The sequence below is a fragment of the Lygodium microphyllum genome, chromosome 14 (assembly GCF_053477565.2).
Source record: "Lygodium microphyllum isolate KBCC chromosome 14, Lygodium_microphyllum_v1.1.10, whole genome shotgun sequence".
Taxonomy (NCBI): Eukaryota; Viridiplantae; Streptophyta; class Polypodiopsida; order Schizaeales; family Lygodiaceae; genus Lygodium; species Lygodium microphyllum.
In genome coordinates this window covers 41,015,603-41,034,800 of record NC_141148.1, presented here as the reverse complement: position 1 = coordinate 41,034,800, position 19,198 = coordinate 41,015,603, and the positions used below count along the sequence as shown (strand labels likewise).

At 36.3% G+C, this 19,198-nt stretch overlaps 1 protein-coding gene across 1 annotated transcript; it reads left to right on the top strand.

Moving 5' to 3' along the window:
* The first annotated feature begins 15,040 nt into the window (after positions 1–15,040).
* On the top strand, positions 15,041–18,341 carry LOC148025529 (glucan endo-1,3-beta-glucosidase 14-like). The gene is made up of 3 exons (XM_087692709.1): positions 15,041–15,689; positions 15,872–16,149; positions 16,879–18,341. Exons 1-3 carry the CDS (start codon positions 15,608–15,610, stop codon positions 17,896–17,898), a joined length of 1,380 nt encoding a protein of 459 aa, XP_087548835.1. The 5' UTR covers positions 15,041–15,607; the 3' UTR covers positions 17,899–18,341.
* The last annotated feature ends 857 nt before the right edge of the window (positions 18,342–19,198 follow it).

The following is a 19,198-nucleotide window of genomic DNA, read 5'->3' as shown; positions in this document are numbered from 1 at the left end:
TTATAAAGTCACATAATCTCTCTCTCTCTCTCTCTCTCTCTCTCTCTCTCTCTAAGAAGGGGTTGCCGCAACCCTTGTTTGGCAAAAAACATTTCATGTCCCCTTAGAGAGATGATTATAAAGTCACATAATCTCTCTCTCTCTCTCTCTCTCTCTCTCTCTCTTTCTTAATGAGGAAACCACTACAACATTCAAGTGTTGTTCTTCATGTGGAATTACGTACCAAGAATCTGGATCCTTATCTCTCTTGCACCTTTTTTTCTTCGAATATTTTTTATGTAATGCATTCTTGTTGCAAGGGAAGTCACCTTTAGGTAGTCGAGGAAGATAGAACATCTTCAGTATACCTCCTCATTCCACTACTGCTCAATCTGGCGATCCTTATATATGAGCTACTCCTCCTTCAAGTGCACATAATTTGTGCATTTCCTTTGCAAAGTTTGTAGCATCCCCTTATCCAATTGCCCACACATGAATCTACCATTCATAATTCTATTATATATAGAGAACACATTAACAAGATTCCATTGCAAATATACTTCTATAGAAGGATACCAAGTTATACCTATAGAGAAGTCACCATGCAGTTAACTTGCATGACTTTTGAGATCCAATATCATCATTTGGTTTGAAATTCTCTTTATCTTGTATGTGAACTAGAATATGTCACACTTTTATGTCTTCTTCTAAAGAGAGTAGGGCTGATTGTACTAATGCATTTGTTCTAATAATTCATTATTCGGTAATGAGTCAAGGTGAAGCCATAATTCCTAAAATGTTTTGATGATATTGATTGGCCACACTTTAGTCCTACAATGATACTATTTGTGGATGATAGCATAAAGAATATGCAATGTAACCCACCTAACTCCTTTACATATCCATTTACATTTCAAGAAAATCCCATGGATACCATTCTCTTCAAACACATGCTTCCCTATTTGATTGAGGAAAATCCCTTCAATACTATCTTCTTGGAATATATGCTTCCATGTTTGATTGAGCTAGTAGGTTTTCACGGGGGAGTCTAGAAGTTTGTTAGAGAACACCCATTTCACCCTCTAGCAATGGACAATTAGATTGATATTTAATGTTTGCAATAAATATGTTCACTTGCTTTACACATAATAGTTCACTAACTTACAAATATATTTGTGGATTTAGTATATTTTTGTAGTTTTTATAGTAAGGTTATGTAGTACAATGTGAAATATATTAGTATATTAAAATATTTGATTGTTAAAGTTTGGAGTTTAAAATGATGAATTCTTGAAAGGAATAATAGCTACAAGTAATAAACTAATATGGGGCTATATTTTATGGAGATTGTGAAGAAATTGCTTGCAAGGGCCTAATGCAAACGAATGCATAACTTTAATCCATATGTAAGCCTAATCAAAAGAGGAAGAGAGAACAATGTGCAAGTATAAGTGGACGTGTTTGTAGTTTTCTCGTGTGTATATAATTAAATACTAACACATCAAGGTGTAATTATGAAAGACATACAAAGAAGGGAGAGAGGGGGATGTGAATGTATATGTAGTGTGATATCTCATATGTATGCATAATTGAACCATTAACATTGTGATAATATTATCAAAGATAAGCAAATAACCTTAATCTAGTGATGTAAATGTGTGTGAGAGAGAGAGAGAGAGAGAGAGAGAGAGAGAGAGAGAGAGAGAGAGAGAGAGAGAGAGAGAGAGAGAGAGAGAGAGAGAGAGAGAGAGAGAGAGAGAGAGAGAGAGAGAGAGAGAGAGAGAGAGAGAGAGAGAGAGAGAGAGTCGATTGTGGATCTGATGAGGAGGAGGAGAGTAAGATGTGGTGGTGTAGTGGGGCATTGCTAGTGGTGGTAATATTATTGAGGGGAGTGAGATGTTGATGGTTTGTCCCCAACATATGAGGATAGAGAGAGAGGAGAATTAGTTGTGATTCTAATGAGGAGGGGGAGAGTTAGATGTTGTGGTAATAGTGGCGATGCTAGTGGTGGTGGTGGTGGTAGGGGTGGTGGTGGCAATGGAGGAGGAGCATTGGTGCTTGATATATGCCCAAAATAAAAAGAGGAACAAGTGGACTATGTGGAATAAAACTCGAGGTTGCCAAAAAAAGCTCACCCAAAAGCTCGCTTCTTGCACGCACTCCCAAGAGATCGAAGCCTACTTTGATACCAATTGTTGGATTTAGGATTATAGGAAGGCACGCACAATCTTGGAGAAGAAGAATCTTGAGAGAGCATAACTCAAAGTGTATTGAGAGGTAATAATAGAGAAGATTTACAAGACTAAATATGCCCTAAAAGTGATTTAGCATATATAATAGGCCAACAAGCAAAAAACTCTTAAAGAGGGAAAAATGTACCTTGACAGGCCTAAGTGTGTTCACACACATCATTATCAAAATATGGTACCAAAGTTTGGTGCATCCTCTAACAAAAAACCTCCCCATGCAATGTATGTAGATAAACCACAAATCCTTAAGATCACCCGAATAGGGCATATGTCCAAGAAACAAGAACAAAGGATACAAAATTTGCTCAATTTGATATTGATGGGTCTGTAGGTACATAGGTGTCATGAGCATCAATGCAAAAAGACAAGTAACTTGCACAAGGTTATGCCCATGCACTATGCAAAAATACCCAACCTTGTATCTTTCATTCGTTTTACATGCATACTTCTTCAAACAATGTGAATATGAATAGAAACTTGGCTAATGTATACATTTTTAAAACTAACTTATGTTTGATTTAAGCCCATAAGTTAATGATTCTTTTTGTTCTTCATAATATGGATTTTGTAAAAGAGATAAAAAATGGACATGTTAGCTTGTAACCTCATAACTTCCCTACTTCTCACTATGTTAAAATTTTGAGAATATTTCTCTTATATGGATAGAATGTGCATGACTTGATATAGCTTGAAGTATAATAATGTTTCTAAAAGCACATTGGAAAATATTTCAAAAGTGTTATAACTTTTTTACATTAAACATGACATGCCAAGTTTGAAAAAAAAACATTTGGGAACCACTTAAGGTTACCTTGAAAGCTAGAATTTATGCTTGGTAAAATTATAGAGACTAGTCTTCTAAGTATTTGAAGACCATGGCATGCCTTTCTTTTAAATTCTTAATTCATGTGAACAAATTCCTATAAGTTTTCTTATATGAGCATAACTTCCTCTAAGTATGCCCAAGTCTTTGTGATGTTGTCTTCATTTAGAAATCCTATTGTTTGCTTGTGGTTACATAAAAATTGACAAGAATGTTATTTTAAGGGAGCTTTCTCAGAAAAATATGTTTGGAAAGAGGTTGTAATATTTTGATGTACTTTGAGCTTACATTTTAGCCCTCAACTCATCAACTTGTGGGTTCTAGCTCCTTAGAAAAGGGTAAAGGAAGATGCCACCACACTTCTTGTTGAAAGAGAGCTTCAAGTTTGAAGAACAAAAGCTTTAAACAAGCTTAAATTAGGAAATGCAAGATAACTAACCTGATTAAAAAGACATAAATGGAACATATGGTTGAATATATCAAGAAGGACCAAACAAATATTTTTTTTCATCCCACATGTAGTTTGAGCTAAAACGGGTAAGGGAAGATGTCACCACACTTGTTATTGAAAGAGAGCTTCAAGTTTGAAGAACAAAAGCTTTAAACAAGCTTAAATTAGGAGATACAAGACAACTAACCTAACAAAAAAGAATATTTTGTGAGGACATTCAATGTATTGTGCAAAATACTACTACCTCAAAAAACATAAATGGAGCATACAATTGAGTATATTAAGAAAGACTTAACAAATATTTTTTTCATTCCACATGTGGTTCAACAGCCTCCAAAATTTGTAGTTCAGCTACTAAAGCAAAATACATGAACACATGGATGACCATACATATCTATGTGAGATGTGTGATATAGACTTTTCACAATTCTTTTTCAGACTTGATAATAAATTTAATCAATACATAAAAGCTTGATGACTATGGTTATAGAGTGATCTTTAGTGATCATGCGTGGAAGATCTACAATCTATTATTGTGGCCAAATGGCTAAATTTGGTACTTTGTATTCTTTGCATGTTTTTGGTATTAAAGACCATGTTGTTGTTGTCATTGAATGGCTTGGGGCATCTGGCAAAGGGTGCTCATTGGCTGCCCAATGGCTCAAGCTATAAAAGCGGATGGAACCAGATTGACCTTTTTTTTGTGTGTGGTTTGCTTAGAAAGTCAATTTTATGGGTGGTGGCCGATTAAGTAATAGTGTTTCAAAAGATAAGAATAGGGATGGTATACCCAACACATCACAAAACAATACAAGCTTACCCATCCACTCAAGGATGGCAATGATGAGGGAATGGTGATGAAGGATCATGTGAAGAAGGATGGTGGTGTAAACTGCCAGTGAAAACAGCTTAGGATTTGTCCAATGGTGCTTTGCACATGGGATGCATAGTATGCTAGATGCTAAAGACAGAATCCCTCATGGGAAAGTGTTCACTTGCCCAAGCACCCTATTCTCACCCTTGTGGGTGAGAATAGATGTGACAAAAGGGTCACAACCATAGTCTTTGACTAGATGTTCTTCCAATTGGATGCCAGTTTATCCTGAATCTTCTCCATCTTGTTGATGTGATCCTTCATGGTAGGGGAAGTGCAAATAGGAACTTGTCTCAACATCTCTCGAGTCATTTGATATGCAAAGGTCTTCACCTGAAGAAGCTTTGAAAAACATGTCCAAATCTTGAAGACTTCATAGGCATGCCTAATGTACATGAGAATTGCATCTTTGTAGTTCAAGGAGAAGAATGACCAAACACAAGAATTGAGTTGACCATAATGAGTGATTGAGTCTATGAATTACCTTAGTATCAAGTGGGATATTGAATGGAGAGAGTTACAGACTCCCAAAGATCAAACACGTTGAGGATAGCCTCAATCTTACAACTCCAAAGGAAATAGTTGGCCCCATTTAGCTTTTGGGCATTGGAAAGGTTAGGTAGGATAGGTACCTATATGGATAGTACCTTGAGAGAGATGTGGGATAAACGTTAATGAATGAGTATAGGTAGGGTAGGCACCTATACGGTAGTACCTTGAGAGAGATGAGGGATAAATGTCTAAGAAGGAGGATGAGAATAATGGGAGGGCAAATGGTCTTTATGACAATCTTGTCCATTTTTCTGATTTAGAAAATATCTATTCATGATGATGTCTATAAGAAAAGTAGGAAATGTGTGCTATCAAAGGACACACATGTTAGGGATGGGACACTTCAATCTTGAGAAAGAAGGATGGGTGAAGACCAACCATTGAAAACATAGATGTGCCATGAAAGGAGTGTTGCTGGAAGTCCTATAGAAGCTGGCACATGAAGAAGTACACAAATAGGTTTGGAAAACATAATAGCAAGATAGGAAAAACAATATCTCCCACAAATGCAACACACTTGGCAAAACAATGAGAGAGAGAGAGAGAGAGAGAGAGAGAGAGAGAGAGAGAGAGAGAGAGAGAGAGAGAGAGAGAGAGAGAGAGAGAGAGAGAGAGAGAGAGAGAGAGAGAGAGAGAGAGAGAGAGAGAGAGAGAGAGAGAGAGAGAGAGAGAGAGAGAGAGAGAGAGAGAGAGAGAGAGAGCACAATGTATGATGTAATGAAAAACATGTTGCATATAATGTTGAAGAAGATGTATTGGGCCCTTACCCAAATGCCAAAGGAGGCACAATAAAGCTACTAGAGGGAGGAGAGGAAAACAATTGCTTGAAGAAGCAATTGCAAAAAACAACAAAAGTGTCCGTAATGATGAAGATGGAATTTTGAGAAACTAATGAGCCACACATCTAACCTGCTGTAGTAGGTCTAGAAAGCATGTTGCACTAAATCTACTATCAACCCAAAAATTAGAGTACACTACACATGCATGCCCATTGAATTACCATGCATTATAGGTTTGTGGTAAAGCAAACACAACAAATTGATTTTATAGGTGGTTCTGCCAAACATGGAAAATTGACTTTATAAGTGGGTTTATCACTTTCTAGGCTAGTGCCTCATCTCCTCTCTATACTAGTCCTCTCCTTTGCAAAAATAGAGTGTGAGGTTATTTCTTCTTCTTCTTGCCTCTTTGCTAGTGCCATGTTTCCTCTCTCTTCTCCACTCTTCCACCATTCCTCCTCAGCTTAATCCTCTCACTCCCCCCCCCTCCCCCTCCCAACCAAATGTATTCAAATGCCTTCCACGTTAATCCTCTTGGGGCTTAATCTTTTCAGTCTCACCCTTACAATGCTAACTATGTAACATGTTCTATACAACCATGTCACATATTTCATCAAGCAATATGAAAGTCTCTCTATTGGTCAACTCAAGGCATGGAAAAATCACATTGTCAAGCAAGAATAAAATATTTGAGCCTAGCTTGTTGGAGGTCTTTCAATGGTTTTATAGACAAATCTAGCACAAACTCAAGCTTAAAGATAGAAGCACATCATTTAATACATCCTCTATGGCAAAAGCTATACAAATAGTAACGCTAAAAAGAAAACAAGGGCATATAAACTCATGTGCAATACAATGTCTCCAAACAAGGCAAACAGAAAGCAAAATATAAGTTTCAAGGTAATCCTTAACTTCTTGATGGATCTTAGTCTAAATCTGTTACAAGGAGTCTTTGCTTTTAATCCACCTAATAAGGCCTCTAAATTTCAAAAAATCTTGGTTTCTATAGCCTTGAATAAGCATAAAATCTTTTGCACATCCTACATGGGAGAGTAAGTAGAGGCCTAGAACTCCAAAGTATCCTACCCTTAGTCCATTGTAACTAGCCATATAGCCAAACACTCTTATGGATTCACCTTTCTCTACCAAGGTTATCTTTGCTATTCCTTTATTGGAAGGCTGAGATCCAATCACCTTGTAAATGACTTTAAGGCCATAATTGGAAAACTTGGAGAACTAGACATCCTATTGTGATAAGTTGCAACAATTTGGTTTTCATGCTAGTACTTCAAAAATTATATGCCACTATAGAATCTCAAAATCTAGAGTAGAAATCTTATTGTTAAACATTTTCAACTATGATCTTTTGCATTCTCGATAGAAATGTACTAGATTTTGAGTCTGATGGGCGATAAAATCCCTTGCAATGTTGATTGATTTATACCTCTTGAATAACAATAAAATTTTTAGATGTCGGTCTACTACTATAAGAGACACAATTTGTGCTACCTGCTCTATCATTATTGGCGAGCTTTTTTTACATTTCTTACGATAGTAGGCTGACAACAATGCATATTTTCATTGTGCACGCACGCGCACGCGCACATGCACATGCAAATGCACGCACGCACGCACGCACGCACGCACGCACGCACACACACACACACACACACACACACACACACACACACACACACACACAATGCAAGATTCTTCTTCTTCATTACTTGTAGGATGCGTGTTTGATTATTTAGGACTACTCATCATGCTTTCATTTTATGTTTCGTACAACAATATTTAAGACAATAAGAAATTTCTAAAATATTTGTAATGTATACTTCCTCTTTTTGTGAATCATTTTCAACATAATAGGGATAAGATCAATTGTTAGGAAGTAGAAATATGATCCTAGACAACCGAAATTTACCAAGCCTCAAAGATAGCCAAACTTCTTAGGCTAAAGAAACCAAGGAGAAAATTTTCTCAAGGTGTGAGATCTCTTAGGGAAATAAGAAAAGCAATGAAAGCTCTCAAACTTGCAATTCTAAAGCTCCCATTTCAAGGACTCTATAAGGAGATTCATGATAGTCATAATGTCAATGGTATGAGGTGGACAAGGATAGATCTTGAGTGCATCCAATAATCCATAAAGGATTTTCATTATTGAGTTTTTTCAGGATGCCTACATTTGTGCTACCCATGCACATTGAGTGACTCTCATGGATAAGGATATTATAATATTCTTAATGTACCACCAAACATGAAGCCAAATCCAAATCAAGGCCCTAAATTTAAGGACATTATACATGAAAGAGATACACGAGCATTAAAAAATAAGAAAATATTGTAGAAGAAGGAGCACATAAATGGAGGGAACAAAGAGGAAGAACGTAGAAGAAAATCAAGCATATGAGTTGGAATCTTTAGAAAATGAGCTCCTTGATATACTTACAAGTATCAACCTAGAAGGCTTTCAAGTGAATCTCTTCGTGCTTAATGATATAGGCAAGGGGGAGAATTGTGTAACATTTGATTCCAATTATGTTGAGATCCTTAAGGATCCAAGGAGAGAAATAAATGATTCTATTCTTCTTGCTACACTAAGGTGTCAAAATACATGATCTCTCCATCTCCCAATTCATGGGGAGAAATGAGCTTAACATAAGTGGACTTGGACACTAGTTCAATCCGATTGACTTTGAAAAAGTTTTGAAACTTATTATAAAAATAGAGCATATGCAAGTTGCAATAAGTTCTTGATCAAAAGATGTTGAAATAGTTGATTATACGAACTACCATAAATAACTTGAAATATTCACTCTTTTTTGTTGATTTTAGAGTCCTCATCAAGAAGGTAGCCATTCATGTGGCTAGAGAGTAGTTGCAAATACTAAAAGAGTGATTCATTTTATTTTTCTTAATGATGACAAACTGGTAGAGGTAATATCCAAGAAAGTAAAGTTTAAGATAGAGTTGTACTCAAAAGGTAGTGAATTGTAAAATAATGGTGAAGTAGTACTTTTTAAATTCAAGTGCATACATTTTTCTAGGGATTGTTAGAGTAGTAAAAGTATGTTTGGTATCTGATAGCAAAGCTATTGAAGTATATGACACCAACAATGCTCAATTACAACAAGAGAAAGATACTCAAGGTAAGAAGAAGGTTCACAAGAAACCAATGATAAAGAAATGTAAAAAAGGAGATTAACCAAAGAGGCAAAGAGGCAATGGAGAGTATGGAAGTGGACAAGAAAAAAAATATGGCCATAATTGCATAAAATGAAGGCATTCACTCAATACTTGTGGAAGTCTAAGTGTCTAAGAAAGCCCAAAAGACCGAAAGAACTCCTAGAAAGAATGTCCCACCTAGGAAAATTTCTTACAGAAAGTAATAGCTTTTATGTATATTCTTGTATTCTTGTAAACATTCACGTATGTAATTATGATGAAAAAAAAGAGAGCTTTGCTTAAATATCAATGCTTATAACTACTCTAAAAGTAAAGAGAGCTTTGCTTTAATATCTTTGCAATGTGTACTCTTCTCTCTATTCTTTAATATTTGAAAAAATTTCAATATAAATATTTCTCATTAAAGAAGTTAAATCAAATGTATACACAAGTTTGTATAATGTGATGTAGAAACTTATCCTTTTGATATCAAGTTTGAACACAAATGAGCTTGGAAATTTAACGTCTTCATTCTGCAAGGAGGTAGTGTACATGATGATCTCACCTTTAGAATTGCAATAACTTCCTCATTGAACCATATATCAAGATCCAATATAGGGTTTTAACTAAAGTCATAAATATTTTGGTCTAAAGAACCTAGACTGCCACCAATATAATGCCATCTACTATGATAAAAAATAAGGAGGAAATTTTGAGCAACAATCAAATATTTACAAGCAATAGAGTCATGATTTATCTTAGAATTTATCTTGCTTTCAATTCTAATATTCCATGTCTCATTGATAAACTACAATACATGAGAATATGTTAATCTTTTCATTGAGAGCATGTCCTTTGATCTCTTTATCTTAGCATTGAAAAAAAATTCCAAAAATACATCAATAGGTATAAACAAAGTGATCTTCCTTAGCCTATTTGAGATATTAGGTTTTAATGCTCCTTTTATCTCAAAAAATGTTTTGCATTTGTAGTCTTCATCCCATAGGTAATTACATGTGGGGGCAACATAAGAATTATCATAAACGAATAGCCAATTCTCTATAAGCTATGTTTTTTCTTACCTTTGTACATTTCATCTCTAATGGAATCATGCAAAACATCAATAATATCAACAATACACTCAACCAGTTTCCATTCCTTAGGATTAGATGGATAAACATTTACAAAACAAATGAGTTTTATCATAATTAAACATAATAGTAAATCTGAAAAAAGATAAACATTAGGGATTAAATGCTTACAATTTGGTCTATGCATATAAAGGTTTTATATTCAAGGTTGCAAATATAGCTCTCCATGCATAAATGCACACTATGCTTGTACCTCTTTTAAATTGCTCTTGTTTGTTCCAAGTCTAAAAGTCTTTTTCTACCTTTCCAAGCAAATATGAATGAGCTCTTACATCTTTGTCTTTTCCTCTGTTTAGATGTTACAGAATGATCCAACTACCTTTGCTAATAAGAGTAAGAATCCATTTTTCATCATTTTTAAATGAAGATGTTATTTGAGAAATTGGGGCATCTTGTTGAAGGTTGACTTCTTGTATCCATGGCTAATAGAGAGGGAGGGAAAGGAATAAAACAAAGGAGGAAGGAAAAAGACAAGATGGAAGTTTAAAGCACCAAGCTTTTTTGTGATTTGAATTTAGATTCAATCATGATTATCATGCAATCATAATTATGTCATTAATGTGAACTAGACTTGACCTTATACAAATAATGTAAAGAGTGCAATTACTACAATTACATGAATTTAAAAATAGATATTCAAATAAAAAATTCATAATTATAAATGTTTATATTTTTAAAAAGTTTTTTTATGTTTCAATGATAGAAGTTCCATTATAGAGGCTTTGCTCATGTTGGTCCAGATCACTCTCTCTACATCCTAAAAGGTGATTCAATATCTCAAAACTCCCCTAATTGTAATAATGCAAGGAAAGAAAAAGGGATCATGATGATCTTCAACATGTGGGAAGAATGCATTAGCTATATGGATGGATGACACGACTAATTTTGACCAAGAAAATAATGAGGATTTGTTTACATTGAAGTTGTATGACTAGCACAAGTTTTTGTATGTATGTTACTTTCATTTATAGAGTTAGGTGGTTTGGGCATTGAAGAGACATTAAAGCCTACTTGAATGAGGTGATAATATCATGCATCTACATACTCGGTGTCATTTTCAATGGATTGATAGAAAGAATATCAATAGGGCTCATTTGCATGCCATAGAGACTATATGCAAACTTAAGAGATAGTTTCACAATTCTCATGTACTTAGATATGCATCTACTTGTGCATTTGGTGGATAAAGTAAAATTTCTAGGTGCTATCCATGTACAACACTTATTCTTCTTATAGAAATTCAAAAAGACTTTGAAGCAATTGTGAGACAAATAGCCCATCCTAAGAAAGCGTAGAAAAGGGGTGGTTGGTCCACAAAACATGTGTCTACATATTGGAGTTTATGGATTATATGGATTCTAAGACACCTCGATTATGGAACACAAAGGAAGATGACAAGCTAGAGGATGAGTTGCCACAAGGCAAGGTGGTCAAAGATGCATGGACAATGCCATGAGACAACTCTTGTCTCATCAAGAGTGATACAATGTAAAAATGGTATGTCTACTATGAGAAGGACAAGGGGGAAAGTACTTGAGCTAGATCTATTTGGAGACCTTGTGATAATTTTTCATGACCACTTGGAAATAAGCTAAATAACACAATCTCACTCCCTTAGAATATCCTTGGCAGGGACGGACCTTTAGACTTGAAAACTCTCATAATAGTGTACATGTGATATGTGTAGAGGATATTGGATGGCATGGAGGATTTCATGGTCAACCTTTAGTATAAACATCTTAGGATTTACATAGGTGTTAGCATGGGCTAAAGCATATGTGACTTCTCTTGTGTGGGGCTTGTAGGTGAGTGTTTATGGCTTAATGAAAAACTTGACGTGGATATGGAAACCACATGAGGCATGACATAAGTGGTCTGTCATGAAGCCATCTTATCTCTAGACTACAATTTTAAGTCGGTGATGGACATTGAAGGCTATGTATTAGAGTGTCTTTTTTGTGGATCAAATTGGAGTAGTGACATGTTGGTTGCTACACCAATGTAATCCTTTCAAAATTGTAGCAAGATCTCTTGTAATAGAGATGGAGTCATAATAGAATGCAACTAGTTGCAATATTGTGAGGAAACTCAATGTGTACTAAAGCCCATTTGTACATCATGATTTCTTGTGGAAGTGCATTTTAGTCCTCTCCTATGTATAAGAAAATCATTGCCCTGTGGTTTGAGTGTTGACTTACTCATTGTTATGAGTATACTTTATGTAGTATTATAGAAGTTATGATCTCTTATGGAAGTGCATTTTAGTCCTCCCCTATATGTATATGAAAATCATTGCCATGTGGTTTTAAGTTTTGCTAGTTCACTCATTATTTCAAAGTGTAATTTGTCTCAAGCTAATATTATAGAAGTGGAGTCTCAAGAGTTTTACAATACCACTCTAGAGGCTTTCATTAGTAATTACCATGCTTTACGTCAATAATCAAAGTGGTATGGTGATGGCACAAAATATCTTCTTCCATTCAAGGAATAAGCATACTATATTGCATTTCCAAATTTTCATGACAATGATCAATGATTTGTTTCAAGTCTAACCTAGTTGTCTAGTAAAAGATATTGTGTATAAATAGGATGCACAGAGAGAGAGAGAGAGAGAGAGAGAGAGAGAGAGAGAGAGAGAGAGAGAGAGAGAGAGAGAGAGAGAGAGAGAGAGAGAGAGAGAGAGAGAGAGAGAGAGAGAGAGAGAGAGAGAGAGAGAGAGAGAGAGAGAGAGAGAGAGAGAGAGAGACTTTGTGTATGTATGTTTATGTGTGCACGCATGCATGTGTGTGAGAGAGAGGACCGAAGAAAGTAACATTAGTGTCATGGTGCAATCAAGCTAGAGCAATGGAAGCTAGATAATGGTGTCATGGTGCAATCAAGCTAGAGCAATGGAAACTAGGTAATGGTGATGCCAATAAGCTAAATTTATCCTCCTTGGTAGCCTTGTGGCATGGCTACTAGGGATTTCAAAGACATGCTATATGTGCCTCCTTTTACATGTGTGAGAGAGAGTGAGAGAAAGAGAGAGATAGAGATAGAGAGAGAGCTAGGGGAAGGGGGAGGGAGTGAGTGACAAACAGATAGACAGATGGAGGAAGACAAGGAGAGTCATAATGAACTAAGGAGACTTTGACTTGTAATCTAACAAAGGAGTCTAAGAAACATTTTTTGAATGAAAATATTGAAAATAGCTACGTCAATCATGGGTATGAAAAGAAATCAATCACTCTTGAGTCATTGAAGCAATTGCCCTTTGATTCTTGATACTTTCAAGGGACTTGGTTTATGTGTCTACATTTTTAATATCTACCCAAATCTTGTCCCATTCACTTGTATCAAAACATTGTAGTGTGAGATTGGAAAGAGATATTTATTCATCCTAGGCTTTTGGTTCATAGGAATAAATAGACAAGACAAAACTATTCCTAACTCAACTTTTTTATTTATAGAGTGTACACACAACCATACACATGTGCATGTGCATACACACATATGCACACCAATGCCCATGCCCACATGTGCACGTGCGTGCGCGTGCGCGCGCGCACACACACACACACACACACACACACTCTCTCTCTCTCTCTCTCTCTCTCTCTCTCTCTCTCTCTCTCGCGTGTGTGTGTTAACGAGTGAGTGAGAGTCAGTTATTTGACTGTTGACTTGTTGGCAACATCCTCACTAGTCATTATCACCATTGTGAGATAAGAAAGGAAGGTCATTGCTCAATGTGTCTATATTGATGGTTCGACTTTAATTTCATACCACATTTGTGCATCTAAGAGTGATATGTTCTACAATAGAGCATGCTTGATCAAACCAAAATTGTATACATATTTTTGGGAACTAATTTCCCTTTTAGTAAACAAAATAAATATTCTTTTGGGATCATTATTTGGTAATATTATTATGAACCTCAATTGTAGCATCTTAAAGCATCAATGGAAATGTAATGTGCAATATGGATATATGTTGTCAATGTGCACTCAACAGAATTACTCAATGTTGTTTTCCTCTCCATTAAGGGTTGAGAGGGTGCAAGAGTATGAGTTTGTTCTTTGTTGTGAAATTACTTAGACTAAGGGCCAATAGAATGTTAGTGGACTTTATCTAAGCTTTTTATTGAGGTTGAACTTTATGCAAGGGTGAAATATACTTTGCATTCAATTGATCTAACTAAAACTAAGATTATTTAGAATCCAAGGAGGAGGAAATTGTTGTAACAAAATATAAATGTTATTCTATTTCGAGTCTAGGTTTACAAAAGGTGAAAATATTGGCAAAAAGCAAAAATACTAGCATATCTTTAAGAGGAAAAATTGAAAAATAATCTAGACACCCATTGATGTTGATAGTGTTTCATCATGCCACTCAAGTATTTCTCCTCCAATTTATCACTTTATAATAAAAGGATCTAGTAGGCTTAACGTTTCCATCAACACCTAGAGATGCATTTTTGAATGTTTTGGGTGCATATCATTAAGTGTTGTACAGGACTTCTAGAAATCCTAAATTGACCTTCCTCAAAATAAACTTGTCTTAGATGTTGAACCTATTGTGCCACATATGAATATTGTAGCTTGAGCTAGAATTGTATTGCATAAAGCAACCACATATCATAGTGTTCAAGATTTTCAATCCCAAGATAAAGAAGAAAATGTGAACTTATGGGCATGCATACATGCAATATTGTAAAAGCAATGTTAACCACATCTAATGCTTGCATGATATGGTTAGAATACAAATAGATATTCAATGACACAAAGCTATATTTCAAAGTTCCCTTTAAGTTAGGCTTGTTTCTCTTATTGAATGGTGTCCTTACTTGAATCATTCTTTCCACTCACATTGTGCCATGATTGATGTCACAATTGAAGCACTTTTGATAGTTGTAAACCGGAAGGAAAGAAGCTTTTCTCATTCCCTTTTCCAAGTGTACGCTTTGTCTCAAGAAGAGTGATATGTAAGTTGTTCCAAGAGTTGAATTTCCATTTCGTAAGCAGTTGGACTCATCTCACTAGGCCTTGCAAGGGTTTCTTTTAAAGTAGACTTTCAAGCTAGAGATGCATGAGACCAAGGGTGCATGTGACACTATCCTCACAAAAAATACCCATCTTATGTGATGATGTTTATGGCACATCGATGAGAAAGCTATTACTTTAATCCTATGTCAAAGGTTTTTGAAAAAGGATTCCGAGTGCCAGAGGGAGCTGCTAACGATGAGGGAGAGGTTAGGCTTGTTATGTTGTTGAGGAATGGTGGGGGGTTTTTGTTTTCTATCTTTCTTTTTGGAGGGGGATATATATATATATATATATATGAAAAGAAAGACCTCAAGATTAGTTTTGTAAGATTACTTTGTGATGCCAATTATTCGATCCAAAGAGGGGCATGTTAAGGTTAGGCCTTCCAATGTAAGCAAAGGAGAAGAGCGTTAAGGTCTTTAGTGTAAAAACATTTCAGCACTTTAGTCGAAGGACAGCTGAGAGAGAGAGAGAGAGAGAGAGAGAGAGAGAGAGAGAGTGTGTGTGTGGAAGGAAGAGAGTTCTATCAGCTGAGCTGGTCTTGCTGTGTGTGTGTGATGGATCGATGGCGTTGTGGTTTGGCCTCCTCCCGAGCGATGTGCGCTTCTCTCACAATGGTGGCAGTACTATCAATGGCAGGTAACGTTCCCCACCATACCCTACCCGCACCATCATTAATCGTCATCACCATCATCATCGTCGCAACGTCCATGTGCAGCTTCACTACTGCAGCATCCCAGTCATGTGAAGCTGCATCAGTTTGTGGCTTCTTGTCGTGTTGAGAATGATGGATGCCAGCATTATTGCATTCATGGATCCAGGTATTGCCAAATGTGGCTGTTCCAACAATTCTCCTCGAGCGACGGACGACGACCATGAGGCCGTTAACAGCCGCCATCGCATCAGCAGGAGCATCGACGACAACAGCAACAAGACCGCCAACCCCTTCTTGGGCATCAACTATGGGACCATGGCTAACAACCTCCCTCCCCCCTCCCAAGTTGTCACCCTCCTCCAATCCCACACCACCATCTCCAAAGTCAAGCTCTTCGGTGCAGACCCTAACATCCTTGCTGCCCTCGCCAACACTCGCATCGAGGTTAGTGCATTAATCACTCGCACCTAAGCCCTAACCCTTCGAGATTTGCTAGCTCAGCATATTCCAATTATTCCAAGTTTTTCCCTCACATGTGTTTCTTGTATTCATCATTACATTTAATTCATTTATGCTATCGCTCCAAAGTAATATAGGTTTCTCTCTAATTTTTAGGTTTTCAACTGGAAATAATTTTGGCTTTTGGCATACCCAGTTGCATCAATGAGATTGTGTGTGTTATACACCTATAATTTCTAATCTCTACATACCTATAATTTTGGCTTTTGGCATACCCAGTTGCATCAATGAGATTGTGTCTGTCATACACCTATAATTTCTAATCTCTACATACCTATAATTTTGGCTTTTAACATACCCAGTTGCATCAATGAGATCGTGTCTGTTATACACCTATAATTTCTAATCTCTACATACCTATAATTTTGGCTTTTAACATTACCCAGTTGCATCAATGAGATTGTGTCTGTTATACACCTATAATTTCTAATCTCTACATACCTATAATTTTGGCTTTTAACATTACCCAGTTGCATCAATGAGATTGTGTCTGTTATACACCTATAATTTCTAATCTCTACATACAACACATGTATGGGATGTTCTAAAGTCCCAACTTCTTATACTTACTTCACACAATAATGCTATAAAGTACACGCTCTTTTAAAAAAAAAAACTTACTCACAAATATGTCTTTATATAATTTTTCTTCAGGTTGTCATTGGCATCAGCAACTCCGATATTCCCATCCTAGGTGGTCGAGCCCGAGCAAATCGTGCAATCGCATTAGATTGGGTAAAGTCTTATGTGGCACCCTTCCTACCTGCCACCCGTATTGTTGCCATTGCAGTTGGCAATGAGGTGTTGGCTGCAAGGGACAAGGTTGTCTTAGCCCACTTGGTGCCCACAATGGAAAACCTTTACAATGCTCTTACCTACCTTGGCCTAGACTCACAAATCAAGGTCTCCTCACCTCACACCCTTGGCCTTCTTCACACTTCTTTCCCACCTTCACAAGGAGCTTTTCGTGAAAACTTGCTCAAGCCATTCATCTTGCCCATGCTCTCCTTTCTTGCTAACACTAGCTCCCCTTTCATGGCTAATGTTTACCCCTTCTTTGGCTATCTAGATCACCCGACCTCTGATATATTATCTTATGCTCTCTTCACATCTTCTGTAGGTTACACTGACCCTTTCACCCAACTTCACTACACTAACATGTTTGACGCTCAACTAGATGCTCTCTACTCAGCCCTCTCTCGTGTTGGATACAGCAACATGAGTGTAGTTGTGAGTGAGACTGGTTGGCCTTCAATGGGAGATGCAGACCAACCAGGTGCAAGTATCACATATGCTCAAACATACACTAATAATCTCATCAAGCACATTGCATCAAATCAAGGGACCCCTTTACGACCTGATTCACGATGTGACATCTATATTTTTGCTCTTTTTAATGAGAACATGAAGCCTGGGCCAACATCTGAAAGAAATTATGGGATTTTCAAACCTGATATGACCCTTGTATACACAACCTCTTTGGTGAGTAACAATCAACAAGTCTCTTTGCACTCAACCCCTTCTTCAATGTTACCAACGTCTTCTAACACATCTAATCCTCCAACTACTTTACCTAGCCCTTTCTCACTCTCTCCACCTCCCTCGGTGTCCGTGTTCTCAACCATTTCTATCATTGCTTTTCTATACCTCTTTTTCTTAACCAATGTTTATTGATTTTGATTGCTTTTGTATACTTTCTTTTCTAACCTCTTTCACAAAAGAGTGCTAATTGTGGCGGTTGATTTTGGACACTTTGTGTCCTTGTGTATAAGAAATTTTTATTTGTATACTTCTCACTACTAGTCCCATTCACCACATGCTCACACTCTAATGCATTCACCCATATGAGGATAATTGTGAGAGCCAACGTGCATCTTTTTAAGGCATGCAATAGTAGCCAATTTTACAAACCACTGTGCTATGAAAAAGTTGAGAAAATGGGTAAAAACACGGTGGCCAATCATGATCATGCTTTGAACCTCTTTGGTTCTTTTCAAGAATTTGAAAATGAAGAGCTCCTAATGTTCCATCAAAAGTTTTTAAAACCATTATACTATTGCATTTGTTGCTCTCTACGTGTAGCGCAATGAGTACATGTTGCAAAGTTTATTTTTGCAATTATCGTGGTCTCATACGATGTACACATTAAATCTTCAATATAAATGGATTGATGCATTTACATTATTCACCTAATGTTCTACATGATGTTAGGCTCACAAGCATAGAATGGGTATGCTATAAGAGTTAAGGTCCGTGTTTGAGGATCAAACAAAGGTATCTAATAGCCATCTCGAGCTACTTGTAATGGATTGCAAGATGATTAGTTGAGTTGAGTCATTAAAGAAAGTGTTCACTCAATGCCTCCCCTAAATGTGCTTGTAATTGCATGATCCTAGCAATAATGAGGTTATAAGGCATCATTGTTTGTCAGCTCAAGCCTTTTTACCATACAACATATATGAAGCACTTGGAAGAAAGACTAGTTCAAACATCTTAAACTAACATGTACAATTAAATCCGAGATAGTATTTCATATGTCTTAGAAACAATTTAAGTGATTAGATTGTGGTGGTAATTATGTTTCTTATGTTGCCATTATACCTTTTAGAGTGTATAATGCCAAACTCTAGCTACAAAGCCCTTTTCTTTTTTGTCATTTAAATAGTAGAACATAAAGAAACATTAACCATATATCAAACTTTTGTTATCATCTTTGGGCAACAATTATAGTAGAATATAAAGAAACATTAAACCTCTATATAAGAAACTAGCTTAAGTAGTTTTCTTATTATCTTTTGCTAAATTGAAAAGAAAGTTGAAGGGTACATAGATAAGCAACTTAGTATGTAAAGAAAATTGAATTGTACGTAGATAAGGAACTTAATATGTAAATAAACATTGGCCCCACCTACATTAGAAAATAGTTTTAATGTACTTTCACTAACAAAAATGTGGTGATTTGGATTATTTGTTG

Excerpts from the sequence above, each read along its gene's own strand:
- LOC148025529 (XM_087692709.1), top strand. The coding sequence starts at position 15,608 with ATGGATCGATGGCGTTGTGGTTTGGCCTCCTCCCGAGCGATGTGCGCT. Across the intron at positions 15,690-15,871 it reads GGCAGTACTATCAATGGCAG|GTATTGCCAAATGTGGCTGT; the intron begins GTAACGTTCCCC and ends TCATGGATCCAG. Across the intron at positions 16,150-16,878 it reads TCGCCAACACTCGCATCGAG|GTTGTCATTGGCATCAGCAA; the intron begins GTTAGTGCATTA and ends ATTTTTCTTCAG.